Raw genomic sequence first — 26,483 nt, forward strand, 5'->3', positions numbered from 1 at the left:
CTGGGTGCAGCAAAATCCTCCTGCCAAGTCACCAGCAGGCTGCCACATGTTCAGAAGAGGTTAGTGCAATCATGGGACACCTACAAAATCTGCCCTGAATCTGCAGTCAGGTGATTACTTTCTGTAAGTGTTTTTATTTCTTTGACAGATTGTTCATTGCAGCATTGGGTCTGTGAACAGTTGGCCTGCTTGACTGCTTTGTTACTCTAACATTAATGAAATAGTATAAACACATTATAATCAAGGAATTTGCACAGATTAAATGGAAGGAATCAAACACTGCCTTAGACCCATGAGCAGATCTTTATATTCAGAGACAGTTGCCAAAATTGTGACTATTTTCATCATACTCTCCTACACAGAGAAATAAAATCTGTGCTTTACATGTAAAATTTCCATGAATGTAAATGCATATGTAAAAAGGAAAATGATTTGGTTTGACATAAATGTGGTTGTCATTACTGTAGCAGAGTATACACACACACAAACACAAGAGGATGCTGGTAAAAAAAAAATAAATCCTCATTTTCTACTTCAGTCTCTCAACATGGCTCAAGCTGACAAAAGGATTAACAATCTAGTCACATCATAGAGGTTAGATGTCACAAATGGACACAGCTCCTATTGCAATTACTGTAGAAATAAGAATAAAGGCAAAGAGACGAAGAGATCATTTTGATAGTGTTGTTCATAGCTCTTTATTCATTGAACCACTAGAAGTCTAAGCGCACCAATTCATTGTTCAATCCCTTGGCCAAATTTCATCTGCTTGAAGTAGCCAAGTCTGGCTGAACTGAAGTGCAAAGCCCCGCGCGGTATGTGCTATAGATCCCATCTGTGCTGATTCACAGAGGCATATTACAGCTCGCAGCTGCGATGTGGTAACTCTTCAGCTCGTACTGCAGCAGCACATAGATCCTCAAGGTTTGTTTCCCCCGAGGTCCCTGATTCACTCTGCAGTGTATCAGTCAAGACAGAAGGCTGCACACAAGCTTCCATTGGAAAAAAAAAAAAAATAATAAAAAAAAATGCATGCAAGACCTTGATATGATTGAGGATTGAGAAGATAACCTAGTAAATATGATTAGACAGCACCACGTCCTCGACAGCCTGCATCAGCAGGTTTTGATGTCCATGTAGTGGACTGGGGCATTAACTTTGGACAGCATTTCCACTAAGCAAAACTTTACACTAATCACGGAATCACAATCGTGTGATCAAATTGCAAGCACAATTTTTACAGCAAGGTGCGCAGATCAGGCAGTTTAATCCACCAACAGCTACATGAGCAGAGGGCAGATAATACACTGATACTGAGGTGCTTTGCATCATTGTTCCCTGCTGCTGCCCACTTTACCTCTAGATTTTGTACCACATAACCTATATCAGAAAATACAGTTAAGCCAATACATGCTAACCATCATCTGGATAAAATAAGGCAGATCTAATCCCCTGAATTTAGAATTTCTTCCCAACCAGTGTTCATTTGCACCAAGGCCTCTGTCATAATCCAGTATAATCCTCACCAATTTGTATGACCCCATGAGTGCTGGAGTCTTACATCTCCCACACTCTTTGTGACTGCACCCTGCTCATTACACTACAAATCGTCGGCTACACCCTGTTCCTTGAAGCAACAGGAAGCGTTAAGCTCTGGCATTCCTCCCAGGCCTTAAACAAACACGTACCTGGGAACATGGTTTTATGAACATATTCCAACTATGAGTAACGTTTGTATAACTACACGCGTGATAAATCATCGGGGTATTTTAGTTTTGTCACCGTAACTTCAGGACACAAAGTGTTCATGCTGTGTGACTGTGGCACTGGAGCAGCAACATTTGGGACACTGCTCTGATACCTATGCTGTGATTGCAGCTGGAGCTTGCTTTGAGATTGAACTTCCCCTGGAACTAGATGAAGTTGGACCTAAGTGTGAGATCTGTCTTCAAAGATCAAGTTTCCACTGCCATCTTAGTGTAAAATTTCCTTCAGACCTGCTCCGGTGAGGCCTTGCAGTGGCCCTCAACAGAAGGCCTGTTCCTATCAGCAGTGTGGAGAATGCCCTTTGCTGAGACATAAGCCAAAGTAGCCTGTGTTGGGACATTCACTCAAAACAGGGTTCAATACAGTTACAAGAAGCTCTTTTTTTTTCAGAGACTGAGGGAAAAGCCATCTTGTGTGTGTGTGTTTCCACTTTTGCAGCTGATTGCATTGGGTGATATATGCGGTTGGTCACATCACAATGAATTACCTACAGGAACATTTCATGATGATAAGGTTCACGGTTCACTGGAGACATAAAAGACTTTCTTTGTTTAAGTGCCCAGAAAGAAGTTGCTCTTTGGCATTTTTATTTTTCTTTGAATAAATCATGTGAAACTAGAGACTTGTCCCCCACCTCGTGTGTGACATTTTAAAAAACTGGGATAAACAGGAGAGGATTAATGATTATGTAAGCACTGCATTTCACAAAGGGCAGGATCCCAACCACCCTCACTTTTGTTAGGTGTCAGATCTCAGCCTGCAGAAATTCTGGATGAAATTACTTCTCACAAAGTCCAGTGTCAGGGGAGGGATGGGCCAGGAGCTGGCCACCTCTGATGGTGTAGCTGCTCATAAACCCAAATTTTCTGAGGATCATGTTTTCCTTAGTTATAGCTAACTTTAATGAGCAGTCAATAATGTGATACCAGAGAAGAACTGGTGATTACAGAGCCTTCCAATCATACTGAGGAACACAGAATCAAATTGATCCAAAAATAAATAAGTAAATAAATAAATAAAATTAAAGATGACTTTAAAGGATTTGCTAGTGGTAACCCCAAGCTTTAAGATAATCTAAAAGAGTTACAAAGATCTGTCAGCTACATAGAAGAACTAATTATATTAATTTTGTGGCTGTAGTTGGAAAGAGCCTTTGGAGGCCATCTGGTCCAGCCCGACTACTCAGGAAGGGACATGTAGAGCAGTCTGCCCAGGACCACACGGGGACATCTTTTGAGTATCTGTGAGCATCAGGACCCCATGACCTCTCTGGGCAACCTGTTCCACTGCTCAGTGATCCACACAGTAAAGAAGCATTTCCTCATGTTCAGGTAGGAACTCCTATGTTTCAGTTTGTGCCTTTTGCCTCGTCTTATCACTGAGCATCACTGAAAAGAGTCTGGCTCCTTCTTCTTTCCATCTTCCCTTCAGATATTTATACACAATGATGAGAGTACCCCGAGTCTTCTCCAGCCTGAGTAGTCCCAGCTCTTTTGGTCTTTATTCATATGCTCAGTCAACTTTGTGGCCTTTCACTGGACTCTCTCCAGCACATCCATGTCTCTCTGTACTGGGCAGCCCAGAACCAGGCATAGTGCTCCAGGTGTGGCCTCACCAGTGCAGAGCAGACGGAGAGGATCACCTCCCTTGACCTGCTGGCAGCACTCTTACTAATGCCACAAGGGTTCATGTTCAACTTGGTGTCCACCAGGACCCTCTATAAGTAATCCTTTTTCCACAGCTTACTAGTAACATCAATCCACTTTAAAAATAATATTTAAAAATACATTTTCCTTACTATTTGCTTTACATGTATTATTATAGAGATATTTTGACTGCACGACCATTTCTAAACGTTGCTACACATACGACTTTTAAGGGAGCTGAAAAATGGCATTAATTCTCTTTTGCCACAGGGTGGCGATCTCTTAAAAATTATGAAGGCTCAAAGTATCTCGAGCTTTTAATTTCTGTGTTAAGTAAAGGAAAACTCAGAAATAAGACTTTAATACTTCTGATAATACTTCTGGCTAAATTGAAAACAATAGCATAATTTTATAATATCAGCTGTGTTAGAGGATTGTTGTGCTGCACAGTTCATTCTGATTGCTCAGAAGAAGCAAAGGGCTTTCTGCGTATCCAGATGTAATTTGCAGTCTTGGAGAAATGTTTAGGTGTAAATCCTCTCTGACTGACATCCATTTGGAAGTGAATCATAGCTTCTTTTTGATTACTGGGTGTGATTTTGTTGACCCGGACACATTTATACGCAAGCAAAACTTTCCTACATGCACCCTGGAGGGACTTTGTCATGTCAAAAAGTCCCAATGGTGTATATATTTATTATAAGGATTAAGGAAGATGTAGACACACCTAAATTAAATCAAGCTTTCTAGGTGCAACAACTTCACACTAGCTAATCTGTCTTTGAATTTGTCTTCCCTTTTATAGAGTTTTGCAAATTTTATTAAAATGAAAGCAAACTGTGACTGTCTTCTCACAAAACGGTGATGCTTCATAAAGCCAAAGCCTTTATCATTTTGGCCATACTTTCAGTACATATAATGTTGCTGTACCTGTTATTTATCCTCTCCCTCTACATTCAACTGTCACAGGGGAGTATCCAGTTAAAAGAAATGTTTCCTCACATTCTTTGATTATTGCCCAGGTTAGGAAGCTACCAGGAAGGCTTTGCCTTCTGTGATGGCATACCAAGTGCAGCTCTGCAGATGCACTCATTCCTTTATCGTGTCCTCAACTATGAAAATGGAGGAGGCAAGGTGAGCAACAAGGCAGACAAAAATAGAGGAACTGTTTAGAAAAACACAGTAATTAGGAGTTTCGATATAGAGAGTGTATGCATTGTCCACAGACATCATTTCTAAATAGGTTTATCGTAGAGCCTTAAAATGCCACTGTCAGCACAGAAGCACTGCTGAACACTCCAAGTTCTTTTAAGTAACTGGACTAACAGAAGTTTCAAATAAGAATTAGGTACAGGTTAGGTACAAAATTAGCAGCCAGCCTTGCATCTATAGGCAAGAAACCTGCCATATATGAGAAGGCTTACAAAAGTGATACCTCAAGGACATATGCATTACTGTACAGCATCTATTTGAAGAGGTTTTTGAAGTTTAAGGATAATTCTAATGAATATTAAAATAGAGTTGAAGAATACTTTTATAGTTACACTTCTGTTAAAGCTTTTAAAGACACTTCAAAATCCCCTGCAATAACCAGCTCCACATTCGGCCTGGTTGGAAATCCTGTGGGCAAAATTATTTTTAATATGACATGACCACTAGATTTTCCTAACCCAATCAGGGGCCACAAGATGTGCCCATTTCCTTCCGAGGAGAACTAAATATAGAGATATGGTTTTCAGTGAATATAATAAATAGGTTGAGCCTGGACTCTGACAAGTGCAAACAAAAGCACATGAGCAAAGGTTGGCACCACACCCAGCTACACTTGGCGCTTTTATTTTCTCTAAGTCAGCTTAGTTACAGCTGAACAGCTTGTGATATGCCTTTCAGCAGGCACAGGATGTGCTGAATAGGTTAACAGAACCAAGTGGACAAGGGTCTTTGGATCTCCACAATCTTTCTTCTGTTGCTTATCTTAATGAGATAAGAAAACAAGTGTCATATTTATTTTGGATTTTGTGCAATGCTGTTCATAGCATGAAACAATAAAAGCGTTATTGTGGAAGGGAGAAAAATCCCCTAGCACATCTACAAGACCTGCAGCCCTCCTACTGTTTCCAAAATATTTGTCCTTATGCACCACATTATTAAAGGAGTAGTCACTCCTGCCACATCTCAGACTTTCTTCTTCCTTGCTGGCTTTTGGGTTTCAGCAGGAAACTTAACCCTCTAGATTCTGTGGAAATGCACAGTCACCTTTCTGAGCAATCGTTTGGCTTGCATCCAAGGCATCCTTGCCTTTGCTTCATAAAACAGAAAGGAATTATGACCACAATAAAGTGTTCAGCTTACTAATTGCTATTTAATTGCCGCTCAGCATTTCCAATGCATTAACCAGCAATGGCAGCGTTACATAAACACTTGACAGCATGATCTGAATCTTTAGGACACAGGGAAAAGGCCCCTTGAGCATGCATGTGTGCATGCAGGTCCACGTGCGTGTCTGGAGGCAAGACAAGAAACGGCTTCTCTTCCCCACTCTGCACATGTCGCCATGAAACATGTGGATCTCCCCACAGGAGAAATAGTCACTGATTCTCCCCTACAGACTTGATGTTCCCGGGGGACATATATATGTTCTGATACCAGCTGTACAGGAGCTCTCTGACAATGGACTCCACTTTACAGATGAAATTCCTGTTTGTTTTTTTTTTGGCTTTCACATACTGAAACACACCTCTCAGAATGCTTTGCTTCATTAGACATGCAGTCTGAGAACAAAGGCTGAAAAAAAAAAAAAAAAGAAAACAAAAACAAACGCAGAGAAGAATCATTGAAAATTGCTCAATTTTCCTTGCCCGGCAAGGCTGCAAGCCCTTGCTGGGCATCCAGCCCCTTTGTCCCCATCCCCTTGCAGTGTCCCCTTGATGCATGGGGAGCAGTGCACACAGACAGAGCTGGGGGATGTGGTTGGGACTGGGACCACGAGGCACCTTCCAGCGTGCAACCAAAGCTAAGACACCATCAAGCTGGTGCAATGACTCCCCACAAACAGAGCACTGTGGTGGTTACAGTGAGCTGAGACTTGGTTTCTATGTTTCATAGCAGGGCAAATCCTTTAGGCATCCTCAGCTTTGTGCCCATGGAGCATGGCCTGCATTCTCCACACACCCTGCTCCATGTCTGCTCAGTGACTCTGGGTTTGACTGCTGCAGTGGTACTTATCCCCCTTATCACTCAGTCTCTGAGCTTAAATGGACTGCATGTAGACGTTGTGCTTCCTCAGCAGAGTTCATTCTCCGTAAGGAAGGAGCCCATATTTCTGCTGACATTGGCAGGTTAATAGCTGATTCACACAATGTGAATCTTGTTTTATTGTCCTCTGCAGGCTCAAATAAAAGAGAGAACACCGATCCAGAAATCTCATCAGCATCGTCCCAAAGCAGCTGTAGAGATGCCTGCCCTGTGAGCTGTGTGCCCATGCCAGTATTCCTCACCACTCCTCCATCACCATCTTCCAGCTCAAGGAGACACCACAAAGATCTCAAGGAGAGCACACACTCTGAAAGCACATCACATCAGCAGATGTCTCAGTGGGATGTGGACAAGATTTTCTTTATGATAGCACTAAGGACTATGCACATTCAAATCCATTTTCTGCCACAAGCTTCCCATCTGATCTCAGTCAAATCACTTAATCTGCAAAATAGGGCATAAAGTAATTTTGTCTAGAAAGCCTTTGGGGCAGAGACTCTCATTTTAAGACATAGCTGTATAGTATTGACTACAAAGAACTGCGGATGTTGTTTACAGTCTCTGGACGTGCTTGTAACATATAATGAAATAATAACGCAGTAGTCATGGGAAATCTTCTTAGTAACCCGTGGATTACCTGGTTTGAAGGATTACTTCAGTTATCAAATCTGACTCCATGAATTAGGAGGTTTCCATGAACAAATTCTTGCTTGAACTACAGCCTCTTTTCTACAAGTAATTCTATTACTAGTTCAAAATTGCAATGAGTTTATAAAAATTACATCTTATTTATAATCCAAGTTTGCTGCCATCCTGTCCCAGATCTTGTTACATCTTTGTCTGCTAGATCAAGGAGCATGAGATCAAAGTTTTGTCATGCTGTGGCTCCTTTGTTAAGCTAAATAGATTGAACTCCCCTTGTCTTACACTATGAAGTATATTTTCCAGTCCTTTAATCATTCTTGTATGGTCTTGTATGATCATTCTTCTCTCTAATCATTCCCAGATAAATGAACTAGATGTTATACTTAAATATTATTAGAAATGGCTACACCAGTGGAAAGATGGAGGCAATATGCCTTCTCCACTTATTCTCACACATCAAGGTTTATATTAAATTGGCCACTGCAAGCTCACAAAGAGGGCTTGCCCTTCATCCTTGGTTGCCCTACGATCTCTCTCAAAGAGTTTGTTTTCATTTGTACACATTGTTTGATGTGACCAGAAGATCCCGACTGGTCTCTATCCACGACCTGTTTTCCTTATTTTGTACCCACTACCTCCAATCTTTGAGTAAGCTGAGGATTTCAGTGATCATTAAGAGTGGCAATTACTGTTTCTCCATGTCACTGATAAAAAATGTTACATTACATGAAAATAAGAGCCAATTCATGTTAGACTTCCTGGCAATATGAGCACTCTTATTTCCCACTGACAATGATATTTTGGACCTGTCAAGTTGTAGCTATTGAAAATGTAGCATTATTATACATTATCATTTTGCATTCTTTTGATTCTTCATCAGAAACCAACTCTTCCCTTGAGGCAGAGGTGTAGGGTGTAGCTCAGCACAAGGACAGGGCTCAAATCCTTCTGTATAGCAGGAAGCTTGGACCACCTCCCCATCGGCAACAGTGAGGGCAGCCAGGAGAGGGCTCTTCTTGTTGACGTTTGCTCCCAATGGATTGCCCATCTGTACCTAGATTGCCTTGCTCTTCTCAGAGGGGTGGGCATTTCTGCAGTCTCCCTTGACAGTTTTGGCTTGTTTCTGGGCTCTCACAAATGCTGCAAACAGCTCCTCTCCCTCATATTTTGAAGTCTTCTTTGAAGGTGCTGGTATTTCGGTGTTTGGACAGAACACAGATTTGCCCAGGCAATTTTCAACCTGTTCTTTTCCCACAAAAAAGTGAGGAGTCTGTGAAACCTGTTTGCAAGTACACAGTGAGAGCCTCACTGTTGCTCTGTCGGGAGACTCAGCCATACCAGGTGAAGAGATGAACTTCCCACAGAACCAAACAGGTGGCCAGCAAACACCAGTTCTTGCTCCGTGCTCCAAAACTTCTCAGCCAAAGCCTTTCGCTGCTATTTAATCGTTGAATTTTTTATCACTAATCCCTGATTGGAGTTGGCAGACTTGCTGCTGTGAGGCTGCGCTCGCTGCTGACAGATGTGAGTGTGGATATTTGCTCTGTCTGCTTGGGTTCGTGCAGCCCCAGGGTAGGCACCGTGTTCCTGCTGTGTCAAGGAAACAGCCAGGGACTGCTGCAAGGGGCCGAGCTGTGGCATTCTCTCATGTTGGTTCACGCTACTTTTATGGTTTTCCAGCTGCAGACCAAGCTACCTGAATGGCAATTCTGCTTGGTTGAGAAATGATTGGCTTCAGCTCGGGCTGAAAAAGGTAAATGTTTGTGGGCACAGCATGAGGGGTGCTGGAAAATTAAAGCACATGCACGGGGGTGAAATTTGGAATCCTCCTGCTCCAGTTTGCTCTGGACCCTGGAAAACCTGCACTTACGGAGCATTTGTTTACTGCCTTTTTATCAGAGCAGGCCCTTCCTTTTACCGTGCACTGTGCAGAAATAATCTACGGCTTCAGCTTCCCCCGAGCCAGGTGGCTGCTCGCCTGAGTCTTTCTGGAAGGGGCCAGGGTTTGGCATATACAGCCCCTTGCAAATCTTAGTGCTGAGGAAGAGCCAAGGTCATCCCTAATAAGAGGCTTTTCTCTGTATTACCGTACCTCCCCACAGTACATGACAGATACTGCAAAGGTGTTTACGGTCTTTGCTGATACCAAAATTATCATGGGTCCGTACGGGGCCTTTAATCATTCAGCATGTTTACCGGGACCAAGCAAATGTTTTCAGCAAGGATCAGTTTATTATAAATTTATTTCCACAGCTCCTTCTGTGCTGCCTTCTGGCCACCAGAGACAGCCAACCGTTATTTCTCCCATGCTTTCTGAGCTTCTGCTCATGCATATGAAGCATCTCCCATAGATTCTCTTTGCTTATTCTCCCTCCTTCTTAATGCCTGGAGGATTCAAAACTGAATGCATGCTCCAATTACAATCTCACCAATGCAGAACAGATTTGAAGCAGTGCTTCCCAGGCCATGCTACAGCTGATTCAACACATTTTCTGCAAAATGACAATGGCATTTTTGATATGTAAAAATGAGGTGCAGTGTTTGGGGGACTCCAAGTATCAACATGGCATTCCTGGTTGCAGGGGTCAAAATTCAGCTTCAGGAAGAAAAGGACTCAAAGGACTGGACACATAAGACATAACAATTAATTTTTGACTTTTTATTATTATTACTTTTAATTTTGTTGTTCTGCTTTGAAAGAGAATTCCTGCTGTTTCTGCAATATACTGGAGAACAGTACATCAGATGCATTGTCAGTAAAATTATAGGGATCTTATGCTCATTAAGGATATAGACTCTTTGGTAAATTGCTGTCATTTTTCACTTTCATTGAGTTACTTCTGTGATGCTGTTTATTCAGACTGCAGCAGTTCTTGCTGTCCTAGTTGTTCTGCTGCTGCAGCCTGGCATTTGTATGCAGCACCTGCACTACTTTCCTGGTAAGCTCCATAGTAAAATGAAATTCTTCCCAATAGCAATATTTCCACAGTTCTGGATGGCGATTTTCCTCCAAACCAGCAACTGTCCTGCTGCCTGTGTTCCTTCACCTCCCTAAGATCAACAGGCTGCTTAGGTGAGCCGGAGGGGTTAGGTAACTAGAAAGGAAATTTCAGGAATGGCAAGGGAGAAATTCACACCCTTTTTCCCTCTCAAAAGCAGCAGAAATTGTGTGTCTAAAACCTATACAATTTTTCAAAAAACTGTAGAAGTATTTTGTAAAGCTCAGTCATGAGCAATAGAAGCACTATTTGGCCTCTGAAATAAGTGAAAGACTTTAACCTAAGTGGTCACTTGTTACTTGCAGAAGGTTTTTAATCCTAAAGGGTGCTGTTTGTAACTCCCTGAAAAGACTGTGATTCATTTCTGAACATTCTGGCTACTCGCACGAGTAATTCCACAATTCATTTTATGGAGAACATAAAGCAGTCACACAGTGAAAGGAGAAGGATTTTAAAGAGAGATGAGTTCACATTTTGTTCTGTCTCCGAGAGAGCTTTTTTTTTTTTTTTTTTTTTCTGTTGCTTTTCTTCATTTAAATGTTTTTCATTTAAAATACAAGCTATTGAAACATATCTTGCTGCTCTGTGGAAAATAAACCCCACACAGTTCCAAGACATTTAAACAGACGTACAGACATGGGCTGGTCACTCGCCAATGCAAGAAGCTCCTTCTGGAGAGGAGCAGCAAAAGAGAGAAAAAGCAAGTTACAACAGGAGCTAGAGAATGCTAATTTTAGTCAGTGTAAATAGCAATAATTGGCAGGATGTGTTTCCCAGATGTGTTTAGATCTACTGGAAATCCACAGCTAAGACTGTATGTGCAAAAAACAAGGTGCACTTTGATCTTGTGTGGCCCATAGTAGCACATGGGCATCACCATGTAGCTGGGACAAGAAATGACTCAGAGAGGGAAGGAGATGGTGCCTATACCTACCCTGAAAAGGACTGTCATTCTTTTTATTTTTTTCTTTTACCATCTGGTGATTCATGATTTGGGCACTCAGGTTGAAAACTATTTTAAAGGGACTGAATTTTCATGGAGCAGCTCAGCTATTCCTGAAAGCCAGAACTGACAGGAGAGAGGCAGGATTTAGTATTTCTGCCTGCTCTGCCAGCTCTCTGCCTCTCAACGTTAAGTTCAGGATTATTTCCTACTGCCTTTTAATTTCCCTTGGAAATATCCCATCCATTTACTATGAAGCTGTGTTTCCTACCTACCCTGCAAAACTCAGCAGACCACAGGTGACTCTGAGTCTGCACAGGACCAGCTTTATCTCTGTTCTCCTCCAGCTCTCCCTCCTCACTCACCCTCCTTTTACACTCAGTATTTACATTATGAAGCCATTTTGTAGGGGCACGGCCTGCTTCTGTGGAAAGTTTGGTCACATGGCATTCTTTCTTTCTCTCTTTCTTTCCTTTTTTTTTTTTTTTTTTGAAAGTGGAGTGATTCATTGTCTCCAACCCCAAAGCCTGCCTGCTAAACCTGCTCCAGTTTTTGACACTGCAGGTGAACCAAAACATGCATTTTCAGTAGCTCGTAGCAAAGTGGCAGCAGCAGCAGCCAGAGTCTTTGCTCCACGGTAATTGCCAGCTTCCAGCTTCCCAAACATACCGTCCTCTCCCTACCCTTTCAAGAAGTTGGTCAATGAATAATGGCTTTGCTATGGCAGGTGTGTGAATTTAATCCCCAGGGAATATTCTGCTTAAAGGAACAATTTCAAAACTAGCTCTTACGATTTCAGGTGGTGGCACTGCCGTGAGTCACAAACTGATTGGAAATTCAGTTGCAGAAGTGGAGCTTGGAAACAGGGACAAGGCTTTAAAGAGAAAAATTCAGCTGGACTCAGCCATGGCTACAAAACTGTCTATTTTCCTACAAAATGAAGTACTTTCTACCTGGCAGCCAGATATTCCATTAGTAAATACTTGGTATTTTCTTAATTCAAAGCACAACATGTTAAAATAATGTCAAAATTTATTGCAGCAGAGACATGGATGGTAGAGAAAACCATATTCACAAAATCCACTTTTTCTTTGCCTTTTGCCAGGGAAAATTTCTTTAACCATTTACACTTTCAGCTGTGAAGTCTCATGCTAAACAAAAGGTAGTACAGTGTTTGCTACTTTGTAGCTCTTGGCAAATTCATGTTTATAAAGCAGCACTTTGAGCTCTTAAGATAATGAATTGTACTACATGGATGGGAAAATGTGATTGATCTTTATTTAGTTTGGATTTCTCTATAATCACAGGGAAAAAAACTTTTCTCAGGCCTCTTGAACACACAGGCTTAGAATATTAATTCATTTAGGTTTACAATATCTTGTAAACTCTTAGTTCTTTGAAGTCATGTTTTATTCTCAGAGATTCATCTAAGACTGAACTCTAATGTGTCTCAGCCCCACAGTTAAGTTTAAGCATACTTTATTTTTTAAGACGGTGCATATTAATTTATTGTTAAACCAGACTGATGGGTAGCAAGACCTTGATCTCAAAGTAACCATTTGACTTTCATAGAGATATAACCTCTTAAACTATCACAAGTTCTGGCGCCAAGATTCTGCCATGACCTGTGTTATGAAAATAATATAATCTGTGGCAATATAACTGTACTGAATTACTACTGATAGTCTGATAGAGCGTAGATAACGAGCACATCATGTCATTATAGCTCCCCAGCAATATATTAGCAATAGTATTATAGACTGCTTGTATACTTTTTATGGGAATCCCATAAGATAGAGCATATCTTCCAGCACTGTCTGATGCATGAACTTCATTTCTGTGTATTTGCCTGTCAAGCAATCAGATTTATGGTGCCCAGCAGGGAATCAGAGCAATCACACTGGATCTGAGCAAAGGTCCATCCAGGCCAGTAGCTGGCCTCTGGTGTCAGTCAGTAACAGGCATTTAGGAAGAGAGTGTAAAAATGAAGCAAGTGCATGGTCAAATACGTATTATTTTAAAATGTATACAGTGGTTGCTGCACATCAACTTAGAGTATTGGTTTGACCACAGTTGTATGGTCCAGTGGTGCCATAATCTGAGAAGCACAATGAAGCACTCCACATGTCTGCTGATAATTGTCTGTTTTCCAGAAGTAGCAAGAAATCTAGATTTTTCTGCATATAAAAAGCTGGAAGACCTCACAGTTTGACCATGGTTGAGGTCAGCAGGAGCTACTGGTATACTCACTGAATATCAGATATCAATATTACAATCAATAAACCTTTTCTGTACTTAGCAGCTTTTCTCAGTGGAGAAAAATTAAATTAAATGTCCTTTCATGTACCCGCCAAGGATCAGGATCATCTTTAGTGCACTATTACTTAACACCCCAATAAAGGATTTGTTAACAAGCTCTGAGTCATGCTCATAAGGCACATAACAATAAAACAGAGGATGAGTGCCAGCCCTGCCTGTGGTTCGTTACGGGGCGATTTTCCCTGGCTGTACCAAACCAGGCTGCTTGCCCATCCACGAGCATACAGCGTGCATAAATATTTACACCCCAAACTTCTTTATGATGGATGCTACTTCTGAAGACATATTGTCACGTCTTTTTCTTTGTGGGAAGGTTACCCTGCTGTGTTTTTAAAGATCCCAGAGCACGGTATGTCCTACTCCTCAGCTCCTTCAGTTTCCACTCTCTGAACATTTTAGCCCTGGCAGCATTTGTAGTTCAAACCCGTCAGCAATAATGGCAAGTGCATGAAGTGCTCTGGGTGGGGGGAAAGGGAATTTTCCCTGCAGATTTCTGGCTCCCACCTTCAGGTGCCATTTCCCAAAGCAGACTGTCAAGCGGGTATTCGCTGTGTGCAGCATGTCATCACTTTCTGCAGAGCTGGCAGCCTGCGTGAATACTGTGTGGGACACATTTCCCAGATTTTCTAAGCCAGCAAAAAGCAGAGCTACTTAGCAAATAAAAGTCAACTCCTCTCACATGTGAAGATGGGAAAGAGAAAAGCCTTATAGAAAATGCAGGATTTGGAGAGGATGAGAGTGAAATACCTTTCACCCTAGCCTGACAAGCTCCATAAGGCTGAACAGAGGACAGCAGCGACCACATGATGGGAATGAAGTTATGAGGAAAGGCGACTGAGCAGAGATTAAAAACTGTTTTGGTGCCCACTGAGATTGCTCCGGGACCAAGACAAAACAAGGTTGATATATTGAACTGGAGAGAGGACTATGTGCTACTTCTTAACGCTCTCACTCCTTCAATTTGGCAAGGTGAAATGTTCATTTTAATGCCTCAAGCACTCGGACATACTTTTGCAGAAGATCAGATTAACTCTCTCTGCCTGGAATCTAACAAAATCATAGGCCTGGCTTACTCATGATTTAGTTATACACAGTACTCTTAAATTTAAGCTAAATTAACTTATTCCTACAATATGCTATTAGTTGTTGATAATATGTAGGAGATAACTGTAGAAAACTTGTGAAACCTTTGGACTTTGTCAGGCTGCCAGTGTCAAGACGAAGGCCTGCAAACAGAAAAATTGACAGCTACACTTCCGCTCCTAATGATCAAAACATTGGGATATTTCTATCTAATGTAATTAAAAGTCTGATTAAAAACTCTTGGGATACCATCATTGTGTTTCCTTTCAAAGTACCAATATGTAGTTTCAGCATGTCTTTCCAAACCTTGAAGGGAAAGGGAAAGTCATAACTGATGTATCAAAGAGCAGAACCTTCAAGAGTTAAGGAAATCTTAAATCCTCTGAACAAGATCACTCGTGGCAGGACTGGAATCAATAACGGTGGCTATTGTCAGTGGCCAACAAATACAGCTTGTAAAATGCCTGTTTTCAAACTGGTATTAGGATGAGAAAAAACTTCTGTGAGCAGTACATTGAGCCTGGGATTCGCAATTCATAGAAATTAAAACCTCAGCAGCTCCTTGACCTCCTTGCTGTCACTTGGTTGTGCAGCTATTGCAAATAGCCGCTGCTCTAGAGGAAGCTGTAGGTCCCAAAATCTTGGAAATACTCTCTCCTCTCTCCCTCTTTTTCTTCCTAAGAAGCTATTGTTCCATCTCAGAGAATTATCAATGTCAAGGAATTTTATATATATAAACAAAGAACTACAAAATGGTCACATTTCCACAGTCAGAGTTGTAGAGGTAATATTCCACTCTTCCCACAGATTAAACTTTTACTAAGACACACTAGATCATTTTAACATTATGCCTTAAGTGGTATAACAATACTTCCACCAGTTGGTAAATTTAAAATCTGGAATCATTAAAAACAGCCCAGGAGTGGTAAAACCTGTCACCTACTTCAAAAGAAAAGCCCCTGGAGCCGAAGGGGAATCTCCTTTAGGTAGGAGGCTGAGGATGCAAGCTCCTCCCAAAGGATGTGGGTGAAAAGCTGTGCACAGCAGCCCCTCCCATCAGCAGGTAAGCCATTTTCTATTGCTCTGTAATTGTGAATATTTTATTGTTTGAACATTGGACAGTTTAACTGCTATAAAACCAGTGTGTTATGTCACCCAGCATGCATGTAGAGATGGCTTTTTTTTTTTTTTTTTTTTTTTTTTTTTTTTTTGAGTATGGCAAGACATTTTAAAGATACTTTAACACCTTATGCTCTGCTACAGGCACAGGAGCTCCTGCCAAGCACTTGTTCATCCCTAGGCACAGAAAGCCATCCCTTCTGCTCCTGCAGCTCCCATGCAGAGGAATTCCAAAGCATTTGGCGAATATTTTCTGCGTAGAAATGAGAACATGACGTGAAAAGTACAGCCACAGTTAGATAAGAGATAGCAAAAAGACAGCTCATTGTAGCTATTGCAAAAGGTGCTTCCTGGGTCTGAACCGCAGAGAAATCAGCACTGACAAATGCAGACAAATGGGTGACATTGGGCTTTTGTGTAAAGGGTCCTTGCTCTGGTGTGGATGAAATGCATGGCTTTTGGCCTGCTAGCAAAGCCCAGATTCACTAAGGACCTTTGGTGTTTGGACTCCGTTCTGGGCAGTTGACTCCTCAAAGCTCAGCTCCTGAGCTCTGGTAGAAGTCTTGATTTTTACAGGGTCACATCAAATGTTCATTTAGGCTTGTATCCCCGTCAGTAACTGATAGCAAATTCTTCTTCTGGATTATTCTTCTGAACAGGACAGACACAGGACACTTCCTCTGTTATGCTCTTCTGACAAGAGGTCAAAGCTTTTTGGACAAGAAATTCCCATCTGGAGGGTTGCATCTTTGTGTTAATAGCTCTTGATGGACTTTTCTCACTGGAATTTGCCTAATTGTTTTTGAGGCCCTTCAACAGCATCAATATACCTAGCCTGGGATATAAAGCACTTACCAGGGAAGGTGGCTACCTCAATCCAGTTTCCCTCATGCCTGAGCAGGCTCACCTTCAGGGCAGTTACCTGAGGGTGCAAATCTTCCCGGTCTGTTAGATGGGAAAGTTTCTCCAACTACCTGATAAAGCAAAGCGTCTTCATCCTCAGGCATATTTTTAATAGCCTCTGGATAGAGACACAGCAAAGATGAAGTGGTGAGGCGCTGGAACAGGTTGCCCAGAGAAGCTGTGGATGCCCCATCCTTGGAGGTGTTCAAGGCCAGGTTGGATGGGGCTTTGGCCAGCCTGATCTAGTGGGTGGCATCTCTGCCCATGGCAGGGGGTTGGAGTTGGATGGTCTTTAAGGTTCCTTCCAACCCGAGCCATTCTATGATTCTATGATCCCCCTCCATAAATTTAACTAGGTAATGTAGAAGCTTTATTTTACCACATTAAAATGGCTCTCCTTCAAGTTCTTACCTGAGTCCAGCCTTCAGTGAACCACACCCCGTCTAAAATCTGTTAAACCTGTCCAGATGATAACATTACTGCACTGCTTGAAGGCAGATGAAAGCAGCTGGGGGAGCTGTCACAGCAAGAGGCAGCAGTGATGCTGCTCCCACAAGCCAAAGCTCAAGTAGCTTTGATTTGGCAAAGAAGATTTAAGAAGATGTGCTCCTCCAGCACCCCTGTGACATTAACTCCTCGGGTAGTAGCTTTTCTCTCCATTGTGCTGGTTGAGCAAGACTTGTTTCTTCCTGAGGGCCCTAGGAGAGGTGTGACAGAATTAGTCTTCTCACACTGAAGGCCACACGACCTGTACAGAGGCTCTCCAGCCAATGCTACAACCCCCAAGCAAGATGGGAAAGGTGACATTTTCAAAATGCTTCCTGCATGTAACAGTGCGTGTTGATTTGCACAGGTCCACGCCTAAATGCAAATCCTTCGCACATTCCTGTAGGTAACATCTTACACACTGATACCAAAGGCACGTATGGGTGCCAAACATGTTCTGAAAACACCACGTTTGCTAGGGTACACTGGGCATTCATTGCGCAAAAGTGCCCAGTCTCGAGAAGTTCAATTCGTAGTGCCAATGTTAATTCCCCCTAAATGGCTGACACTTCCTGATAGCGCTTCTAGAAATTGTTATGGAGCATGTAAATGTCAGAAAGAACCAGCAAAGCCATGGCAAGCGACCTTTTCCCCAGCCCTGGGAGCAAGCTGTGGGTATTTGCAGTGACAGTTCAGACCTACAAGCGAGTTAAAATTGTTTTGCTCTTTTCTGCTCTGGATGGGCAGCTTTGGAAAGGTGTTGTATGACTGCTGCTTGACATGGGCATTTGTTGAAGCAAACTTTTTTTTTTTCTCAAAAGATCTTGAATAGCTCTTAATTAAATGGGTTTTGTATTGTGCTAGGTGAGGGTGTGCCCCATCCTGGCTGGCAAAGCTGAACAGGGAAAGGCCAAAGCAGTAACCGACACCGAAACACAGGGAGGGAGCAGGGGCTCTGCACACCTCAGGACTTAAAACCGTCCTCAACCTTTGGTCTTGTCCTCAGCACACACAAAAAGTGAGAAGGGAGATTTCAAAGGGGTTTATAAAGAATCTGTTTAGAAGTAAAAGCTGATCTAGAGGATAAGAACAAAAGAACAATGGCCACGCCGAAATGTTATACTGGTCTGAACTGGAGCCATTTCACTGAGAGATTCTGTAAGGAATAATTTTGAGTCAAGGCTGGAAAAGATCAAATAGCAGCTGGAAAGCATGAATATACTGGGGAGGAGGAGAGAAAGGAGCTATATTGCTTCAGCACAAACAGCTGAAAATACAAGAAAAAGTGCTTTTGATATTACACAGCCCTTTTTTATCATTAACTCTGTTTGCCCATGTAAATAAAGCAGAAATTTACCTTTTAAAATTCTTATCTTTGTACAATTTTGATAGTTTTGTGTAACTACGCTCCTTTCTCTAAGAGGTTTCCCAGACGTGTAGATCCACAGAGGTATCGAGACACCATTGAAGCAGGTGGAATTGGACACCTCAATGCTTTTGTCAATATGACCCTTCGGCCACACTGGAAATCTGCAGCTAGGTGAGGGGAGATACACCCTAACACAACTACACTGGTTTAAATACACAGCTTAGGTTATAGGGAAATTATTTTTCCCATTGTGTACTACTGGAATGTCGATGCCACAAATACGACTTTAATTCTTTGAAACTTCTGCCTGTCTCTTCAGTTCTGTTTAACATCCCAGGCATGGTTTACAATGCACAACTTCAGCAACTGTCCTCAAGGTAGCTGCTTTGTAATGACGTGTAAGTTTATTTAAGTGTTTATTTAAACTCCCACGTGTCTGGAGGTTCCTCTGAGGGATGCAAATCTTTAGCCCATTTGAACCTCTTGCCACCACTTAACACAGCTTGGTTCTCTGAGGAAGTCTTCACAAGGTCTAATTTCTGGTCTCAGAGCAGATTCTTCATTCAGTTCACATGTTTAGTCACAAGCTTTACTTCAGCCCTATATCCTGAATTCCCTACCCTTAAAGAAGAAATCATGCATGCTTATTTTCAGGTATGTGAAAGGATCAGTTTTCAGCATTGAGCTCACATCTCCAGAACTCACCTCAACTGCAAAGTGTTGTTACTAACTTGAGGTTAGGTTTAGGCAGAGAAGGGTCACAAGAATATCTTCAGACTTTTTGTAAATGTTTTGCAGGGGACAAACACAGGCACATTTCTATTTCGGCATAATAAGAATAAAAAACAAAACAAAACAAAAAACAACTAGAGAGGTAATACATGGTAAACAAGTCATAAGAAAGATAACTATGGTAAATTATTATAGCAGGAATATAAAAATGTGAACTAAGGAAGAATAACTGTCCAAAAGAATAAAAGATTGTACTTCAAATACTGCAACTGATCATTTAAAATCTGACCTCAGCTTTTCAGAGCTTATGCGATCTCAGTCGTGGTCAATGTCTGTTATTCTAATGTGATTCCCCACTTTCTCACTGCTTTCCATTTCAGAATCAATTCAGCAGATGCTAATTAACACCTGCGATGGCTAATGTATTGCCTGGAGACATATTCATATATATCACTAGCCAGTTGAGAACTGAGCCAGGAACAAACCATAGCTTTCTGGCCTTGCAGGAAGAATTAAACCATCTTTAAAAGCTCAGTGTAATGTCTAGGTGTTGGCTTGTCTCTCCCTAAAAGAGAGTACCAGTGCAAAATGCTGTCCTACTGTATTCTGTACTTGTGCTGATTTTGTAAATTCTACTTCTCTAGCTGCTTTAGGAGCAAGCAAGGACATTGCTATAGTGTTTGTATGCCAAGAAAAGAATCCCCAAAAAGAGAAACCAGAAAATATGGCTCCTGTAGGTTTTTCTCCTCCTCCTCCTCTTTGCAGCGGTCTGAGTTACAGCATTTTGAGGAAGCAATGTTGGAAGGATTCCCCTTCTACATTTATGCCATGTTGCCAGTCCTGAACCTAAGGATGCTAAACAGGCAAACCAAGACTGATTTTTGGAAACTTCTATCACTGCGGATGCATATGCAGATAAATTCGACCAAGGATGTGCAGACTGTGTTTCTCAGTTAGCTGTGTTTCCAGCATCAATACCAAGGCTCAGTTCTGCTCCTGATCATAAAGCTGAGTGGGAAGGTGCCCAGAAGCACATGCAGAAATGGATCTACTATATATTTTCTTTTTCCCTTGGCTGCTGAACTGCTGCCCACTCTTCTGTCACCGAGCAGCACTTGTGGGCTCAGTTTTGTTTATCTGTTTTAGAAGTTACAGGCTGAGTATGAAACAAAGACCTGGAAAGTAAAATGCACTGAAGCCAGCAGGGCAAAGAAAAAATGTGAGCCACTGAAGTACAAGGGTGCACAGTACCTCTAATTTTTCATTTCAACAGACAAACATAGGCGTGGTTCTCATTCACAGTAACACAGAAGATCATGCATTTAACCTCCTTAGTGTAGAAGGATAATAACATCAATAACCACAATAAACAGCAATTTTGCACGAGGGGAATGGCCTGAGGCATTGCAAAGAGGCAGCAGAAGGTTCCCGGCACAGAGGCTTGCACCTGAGAATCAGTGTGGCTCCTCGCCTTCCAAAGCATACGATAGTCTGGTAACTAATACCCTGAAAAACATTCTAATTCATTTACTCATATGAAACATGACATTTAGCTCTGACGAAGATTACTCACTGGAGTAAATTTTTCATTTAAAATCAGGCCTCGCAGCTATTATGGAAAGTCGTTTGCTATCCCCCAAACACATGTTATCTGATGTTATATGGCTTTATCTAGATCAAATGAGCATTAAATCAAATTCTTAAGCTGCAGCTGCTAATCAATATGCTTTAGGTGAAGACTACATCCATATATTTTTTCTTGGAGCTATTTGTAAATTTCAGATGTCTTTAAGGCTAAAATAGACAAACTACTTCACTACTTCTGGTGTGTATTAAACAGCAACTTTATTCCTTCTGTTTTATTCTGAAATGAAAAATCAAAGCCAGCAGGTCTTCCATCCTATTTACAATAAATTAGCAATGAAGGGGAAACGTTTGTTTTTCAAAATGGTGTAATTATATGGTCTCAAATATCATCCTATAATTCACTCTCTCCCACCCCAGTTTTAAAAAGACACCTTAGGAAATACCAGGCTTGGGCTTTTTTTGTTTAGCCCTACCAAATATGATCCCAAAAGGCTACGAAATGAGCTTTCAGTTTGTACCCGGACTTGAAACAGCTTTTCTCCCAATTAGGTATCAGATGTTTGTGCTAAAGTACACACGGGCTTTGAAGTGAAACATCCAGATGTACCATCCAGGCCAAGGCTGTGAGTTCTGTCCTTCAGATCTTAGCCCTCATGTGAGGTTATTTTGTTAACAGACAAGAGGTTTTATATCTCAAATGTAAAATTAATCATGGTTTACACTGCAGTAAAGACAAAACTTTTATAAATAAGTCAGTAAAGACCTCACATAGACTTCTCCATTCTTTCAGTTCAGTTTAAGTCCTTGCCTGACCTAACATCTGAGGTTGAAGCTCTTGAGGCTTTCAAAGCATTTATTCCAGCATTTAATCCAGCGTTTCCAATTTAGGATCATTTTCTGCAGGTGCTGCAGCAGGCTTCCTGCTCCCTATAATCTTCGTTGAGTACCAGACTGACCAGCCTACAATAGCAAGGAATGATTCACCAGACAGCTAGTCAAAGCTTTATTTTTAGTTTTGGCAAGAGCAAGAATAAGTAGGTATATACTTTGCAAGTTTATTTGAAAAGTTCACTCGCATTATGAAATATTTAGTTTTGCCCCAAAACTGCAACCCTTAGCAATATTTGGAATAATATTAAGAAAATTGCACTACAACTGACATAGGTTGAACCTCATCTGCTTATTTATTTTGTAAATATGCTACTCTTTGGTTTTAGAAACAAACAGCAGCTACTTTCTCAATTGCCCCATTTCCTAAACCTACTTTCTGATGCATTATCTTTATAAAGAAGATGAGGAAAATACCTATATTAAGGATGCCAGATGAAGAAAATAACTGTATGAAGAACGCCAACAGCCTTTTAATAATTCAGTGCATAGAACTGCACTATTGTTATAACTGAACAAGTATTCTCCAATAAAAAAGAAAGCTCGACCTTTCTTTACTTCAAGGATTAAAAAAATAATTCAGATGCTCCACAAAATGGACTATTTTTCTGCACCGGCTTAATTCATTTACATGTGTATACATTGCTTAAAGTTTCACCTGAGGCTCCGGCTGAGAAACAAAAGGACTATTTCTGCCAAACAAGTTGGTCGTGGCCAACGGGGCTTCTCATGCCTAGCTGGCAAACACGGGTCAGCACTGACCCAAAGATGTTGCTGCATGGCCATTGCACAGAGGGCGTGGAAAGTGAGACAAGGCAGTCAGCCAGTTTTCTCATGGATCTAGTTTTTCAGTAGCTGCTATCAAATTCATTGAAGCAAGGATTTGACTGAGCAGGAAGATAGAGTTACTTCTCCTTCCCACAGCTCAAGGTCATGATAAAGATGGAGGATGCCTGCTACCAAATCATTTTATCTGTATTTATTGACTTCATATTCTGACCAAATTTCCAAGCTTTAAGTACCAATCATTAGGATTTAAGATATGACTAATATTTAGTCACATATTAACCTGCATTGATATAGAATCTTAACAGCAACCATTGAACATCATACCAGAGTTCTCCTCAAATAATACCATAATTTGTAGATAGCTTGTGCCTAGATAAAGACTTTCAACCAGTGAACCTGGGAACCTTTTTCCAAGAGACAAACAGAGTTCACTGTAAAAACAGGTAGCTTAGAGTTACAGAGGAATGGATATACTATATTTTCACAGCAGCGTAGGGATTAAAAACTCTGGAAAACAGCTGCATGAATTTTACAAAACACTGATCTGTTAACCCCCCTGGGCTAACTGATCCTGAAGTAAGTTTTTTTTATTGTCAGTCTCTCAGTTCCCAGCTTTTAAACTTTCCTTCTTCTCTCTCACATCTCTTCATACATGATGGGGCTTGTTCCACTTGCTTCTTCTTCACAGAAGGCTTTCAGGTGCCCCTTTACTGAAGAGGTTCCAGGTAAGAAAACCGTCTCTGAGGAGAAACAGCAGTGGTCTTCAAGAGCTCCCCCACTCATTGCTCTCCGCTTTGTCAGCACGTAGTCAGGAACACAAAAGGCAGTCCAAAACCAATCAGTGCTTTGTAGCTTGACTAAATGAAAGGGAAAAGCGCAGGTCTGCACATTGGGTGGAAAAAAAAAAAAAAGAAGCTTTTACAGAAATACATTTATGATGATACAATCCCTTCGTCCTTGGATTTAGGTGTCTGAAGAAGTAGCTGAGTGAAGGATTGTTAACTAAGGCAGCTAGGTTATCTCAGTTTATTGCACAGGAGCTTTCATTATATACTATTATACACCGCGAACCACAGGACACTCGCCCTCTATCTGCTACATCATCTCGTTGACTGTCAGTGACTATTTTAACCCATATTTTTGGTCAGAATTCATCTCTTTTTTTCCGTTCGGGTCACTTTTTATTATGAACTGACCTTAAATAATTAATTACAGCCAAACAAAATCATAACCACATCATACTTGATAGCTAGGAAATGATTTTCAGTCCCTGCCATTATGTAATATCTTGTATCACATTCAAAAAAGGCTAAAACCATTTCAACAATATCAAGTATATTGCAAATTCATTTAAAAATAAATAAGGCAGTTGTAGCTACATCTTCTACTGTCAAGAAATGTGTAATTGCTCAGTATTTTTAGCTGAGTTTGCTCTGTAAGGCACAACACCAGTGCAAATCTGGCTGATAGTTTACTGTGTCCAAAACCCCAGGAGCTGCAGGAAGGGGCAGCTAGCTGCCCAAGTTAAAGTTTGTGATCTTGCTAGCAAAAAAAATAATCTTGGGAATCTTTAACCTTGCTTCAGGAGCCTTGATCACAGTAAACATTAAAGAACACTTCCAGCGGTGCCAAAGCCTGTTTCCACGTTTGGAGCACAACCCTGCCCGTGCTCTCTCTCCAGAGCTGGTCTTGTCTCCCAGGAGAGTATTTGCATCTTATCACCCGTTTTCTTCATCGTTGTTTCACTACGCCAGTTATCACCAATTAGACAAAAACCGTGCATTCCCTGGGTACACAGCGGGAATTGTTAGACAATAACCAGCCTCTCTCTGTAACAGAACTACGGGAGATTAACCTCTGAAACACCTGCTTATCATTAAGAGAGGAAAACACAGTAGAATCCTGCCTTTTGCATATTAAAATGCGATGTGTGGCATGGGAGAACCCAGGCACCTGTGGCTCCCGGCGCCTCTCTGATGACTCCCACAGCACAAGGAGGGCTCCTTCGCTGGCGTGCCCGCTTCCAGCAGGGCAGAAGCACGACTGCTACAGAGCTGTGGCACCGCTGGAAGGTTCTCGGCCCCGAAACGAAGTCCTTCCTTCGAAAGGCAGCGTGTGAAGAGTCTCTCGGAGGGAGAGCGGGGAGAAGCTGGCCCGCAGGCGTGAGCAGGGAAGCGTTGGCTCACGGAGGGGCCCGGGGAAGGCACAGAGACCCCAGGATAGCACCTTTTGAGCCTGCCCACCACAGTACCCGCAGCGGGGCGTTCATCGTTATCACCATGCAGACAATCACATCGTCCCTCGATTCAGGGGCTTGCTCCTCGCGGCGGTCGTGCGGCGCCTCTCGCTGTCCGGGGGCCCCCCAAAAGCCTCTGCTGGGCGCCGAGGAGCCCCCGAGAGGGGGGCGAGGAGCGGGGCGAAGCGGCGTGGCGAGCCCCCCGCCGTGGCTACTGGCCCCCGGGGGCGGCTTGGCCGGGCTCGCCGCCGTTGAAGACCTGGGGGCTGTCGGCCAGCAGCGAGGTGCGAGCCTTGCGCGTCTCCTTGAAGCGCCCCGAGTGCGAGACGCGGAGGCTCCGCCGGGCTCCGCCGCCAGCCCCGGCCCCAGCCCCAGCCGCAGCCCCCGGGGGGTCCCCGCTGCCGAAGGGGGGCGTCGCTCCCTCCCGAGGGCCGGGGGCGGCGGAGGGAGGCTGCGGGGAGGGGGCGGCCGCCGCTTCCTTGTGCTTCTTCTTGCCGCCGGTCAGCGACTTCCACCAGTGCCCCGCCGAGCTGCCGCCCTTAGCGGCGGGGGCGGCGGCGGTGGCCGCGGCGCTGTCCGCCATCTCGGCGCTGCCCCTGCGGAGGGAGGGCGAGCGTCAGGGCGCTAAGGGAGATGCCCCAATTTTGCCTTTTCCCCTACCCGCGTCCCTTAACCCGGCCCGGACGGGGGTGGGGGTCTCCCTGCTGCCGCCCCCTCGCCCTCGCAGGGGGTCCCGGGGGGGCGGCGACACTGACCTGCGGCAGCGCTGTTCTCGTCCCCGGGGAAGCGCGGCCGCCCCTGCCGCCGCACGCCCCTAGGGCTCCATGGCAGGCGGCTCTGCGGCGTGGCGACAGGCGGCGACAAGCGGCGACAGGCGGCGGCCGGCCCGGGGCTGGCCCCGGTGGGCGGGCGGGCAGGTGTGGGAGGAGCGGCGGCACCGGCGGCCGCGCTCACCTGGACGGCTGCTGAGGCCCAGCCCGCGGGCGGGGGGCAGCCCTCGGGTTTTTAGGGAAACAAAACGCCTCTTTCGGTTCCCGATCAGCCGCAGAGAAGGAGCGAGGTGTGCCTGCACCGCGCTGAAAGCGGCGATTCCTTTGGAGAAACAAAACTCCTAAAATTCATGCGGTTCCTAGCACCCAGCAGCTGCGCGCTCCGTTATTCGAGGCTGCCTGTGGAGGAGTTGGTGGGAGCAGAGGTATTTCGGCCTCCTCCCCTTTGCAGTTCACCTCCTGCTGCTTGTTGCTTCCCTGCAAGCCCGTTAAGGTAAGCCTTGGGTAAGGAAGCATGCATGCACACACACTTGAAAGCACTCTAAACTGTCCTGCTCGCTGGTTTCAACAGCAAAAAAAATCCCTACTCTGGAATAAACCAGTAACTTCCAGCAAGAAAAGAGAGCCTTTACATTGCCTCCAAACAAGCAAGTGACTAACATTTTCCAAGACTGATAGCATCAAGGCATTGGGCTCTGAGACCATGGGGCTGTTTCCCCCAGTGAGTATAACCTGCTGCTGAGCTACACAGTTGTGTCTACGGAGAAAGGAATAGCAGCATTTCTCCTCATCTTGTGTCCCCCAAAACTGCCTGGGAGTTTGTGGAGAAATAAGCACAATTATTAACAGTTCAATATTATTGGTTAACATTTATAGCTTCCACTCTTATACAAAACATTTGCCAGTGTATTACTTGTTTATTTTAATTTGATTACCATAGACCTGAC

General features: G+C 43.1%; 1 protein-coding gene across 1 annotated transcript; it reads right to left on the reverse strand.

Moving 5' to 3' along the window:
• Positions 1-21,843: 21,843 nt before the first annotated feature.
• On the reverse strand, positions 21,844-26,323 carry PRR15 (proline rich 15). Its single transcript, XM_027450985.3, has 2 exons — positions 25,522-26,323; positions 21,844-25,362 (listed from the first exon to the last, which is right to left on the reverse strand). The coding sequence occupies exon 2, from the start codon at positions 25,347-25,349 to the stop codon at positions 24,978-24,980; it is 372 nt and encodes a 123-aa protein (XP_027306786.3). The 5' UTR covers positions 25,350-25,362; positions 25,522-26,323; the 3' UTR covers positions 21,844-24,977.
• Positions 26,324-26,483: the final 160 nt, after the last annotated feature.

This window comes from Anas platyrhynchos, chromosome 2 (genome assembly GCF_047663525.1).
Source record: "Anas platyrhynchos isolate ZD024472 breed Pekin duck chromosome 2, IASCAAS_PekinDuck_T2T, whole genome shotgun sequence".
Taxonomy (NCBI): Eukaryota; Metazoa; Chordata; class Aves; order Anseriformes; family Anatidae; genus Anas; species Anas platyrhynchos.

Excerpts from the sequence above, each read along its gene's own strand:
- PRR15 (XM_027450985.3), bottom strand. The coding sequence starts at position 25,349 with ATGGCGGACAGCGCCGCGGCCACCGCCGCCGCCCCCGCCGCTAAGGGC.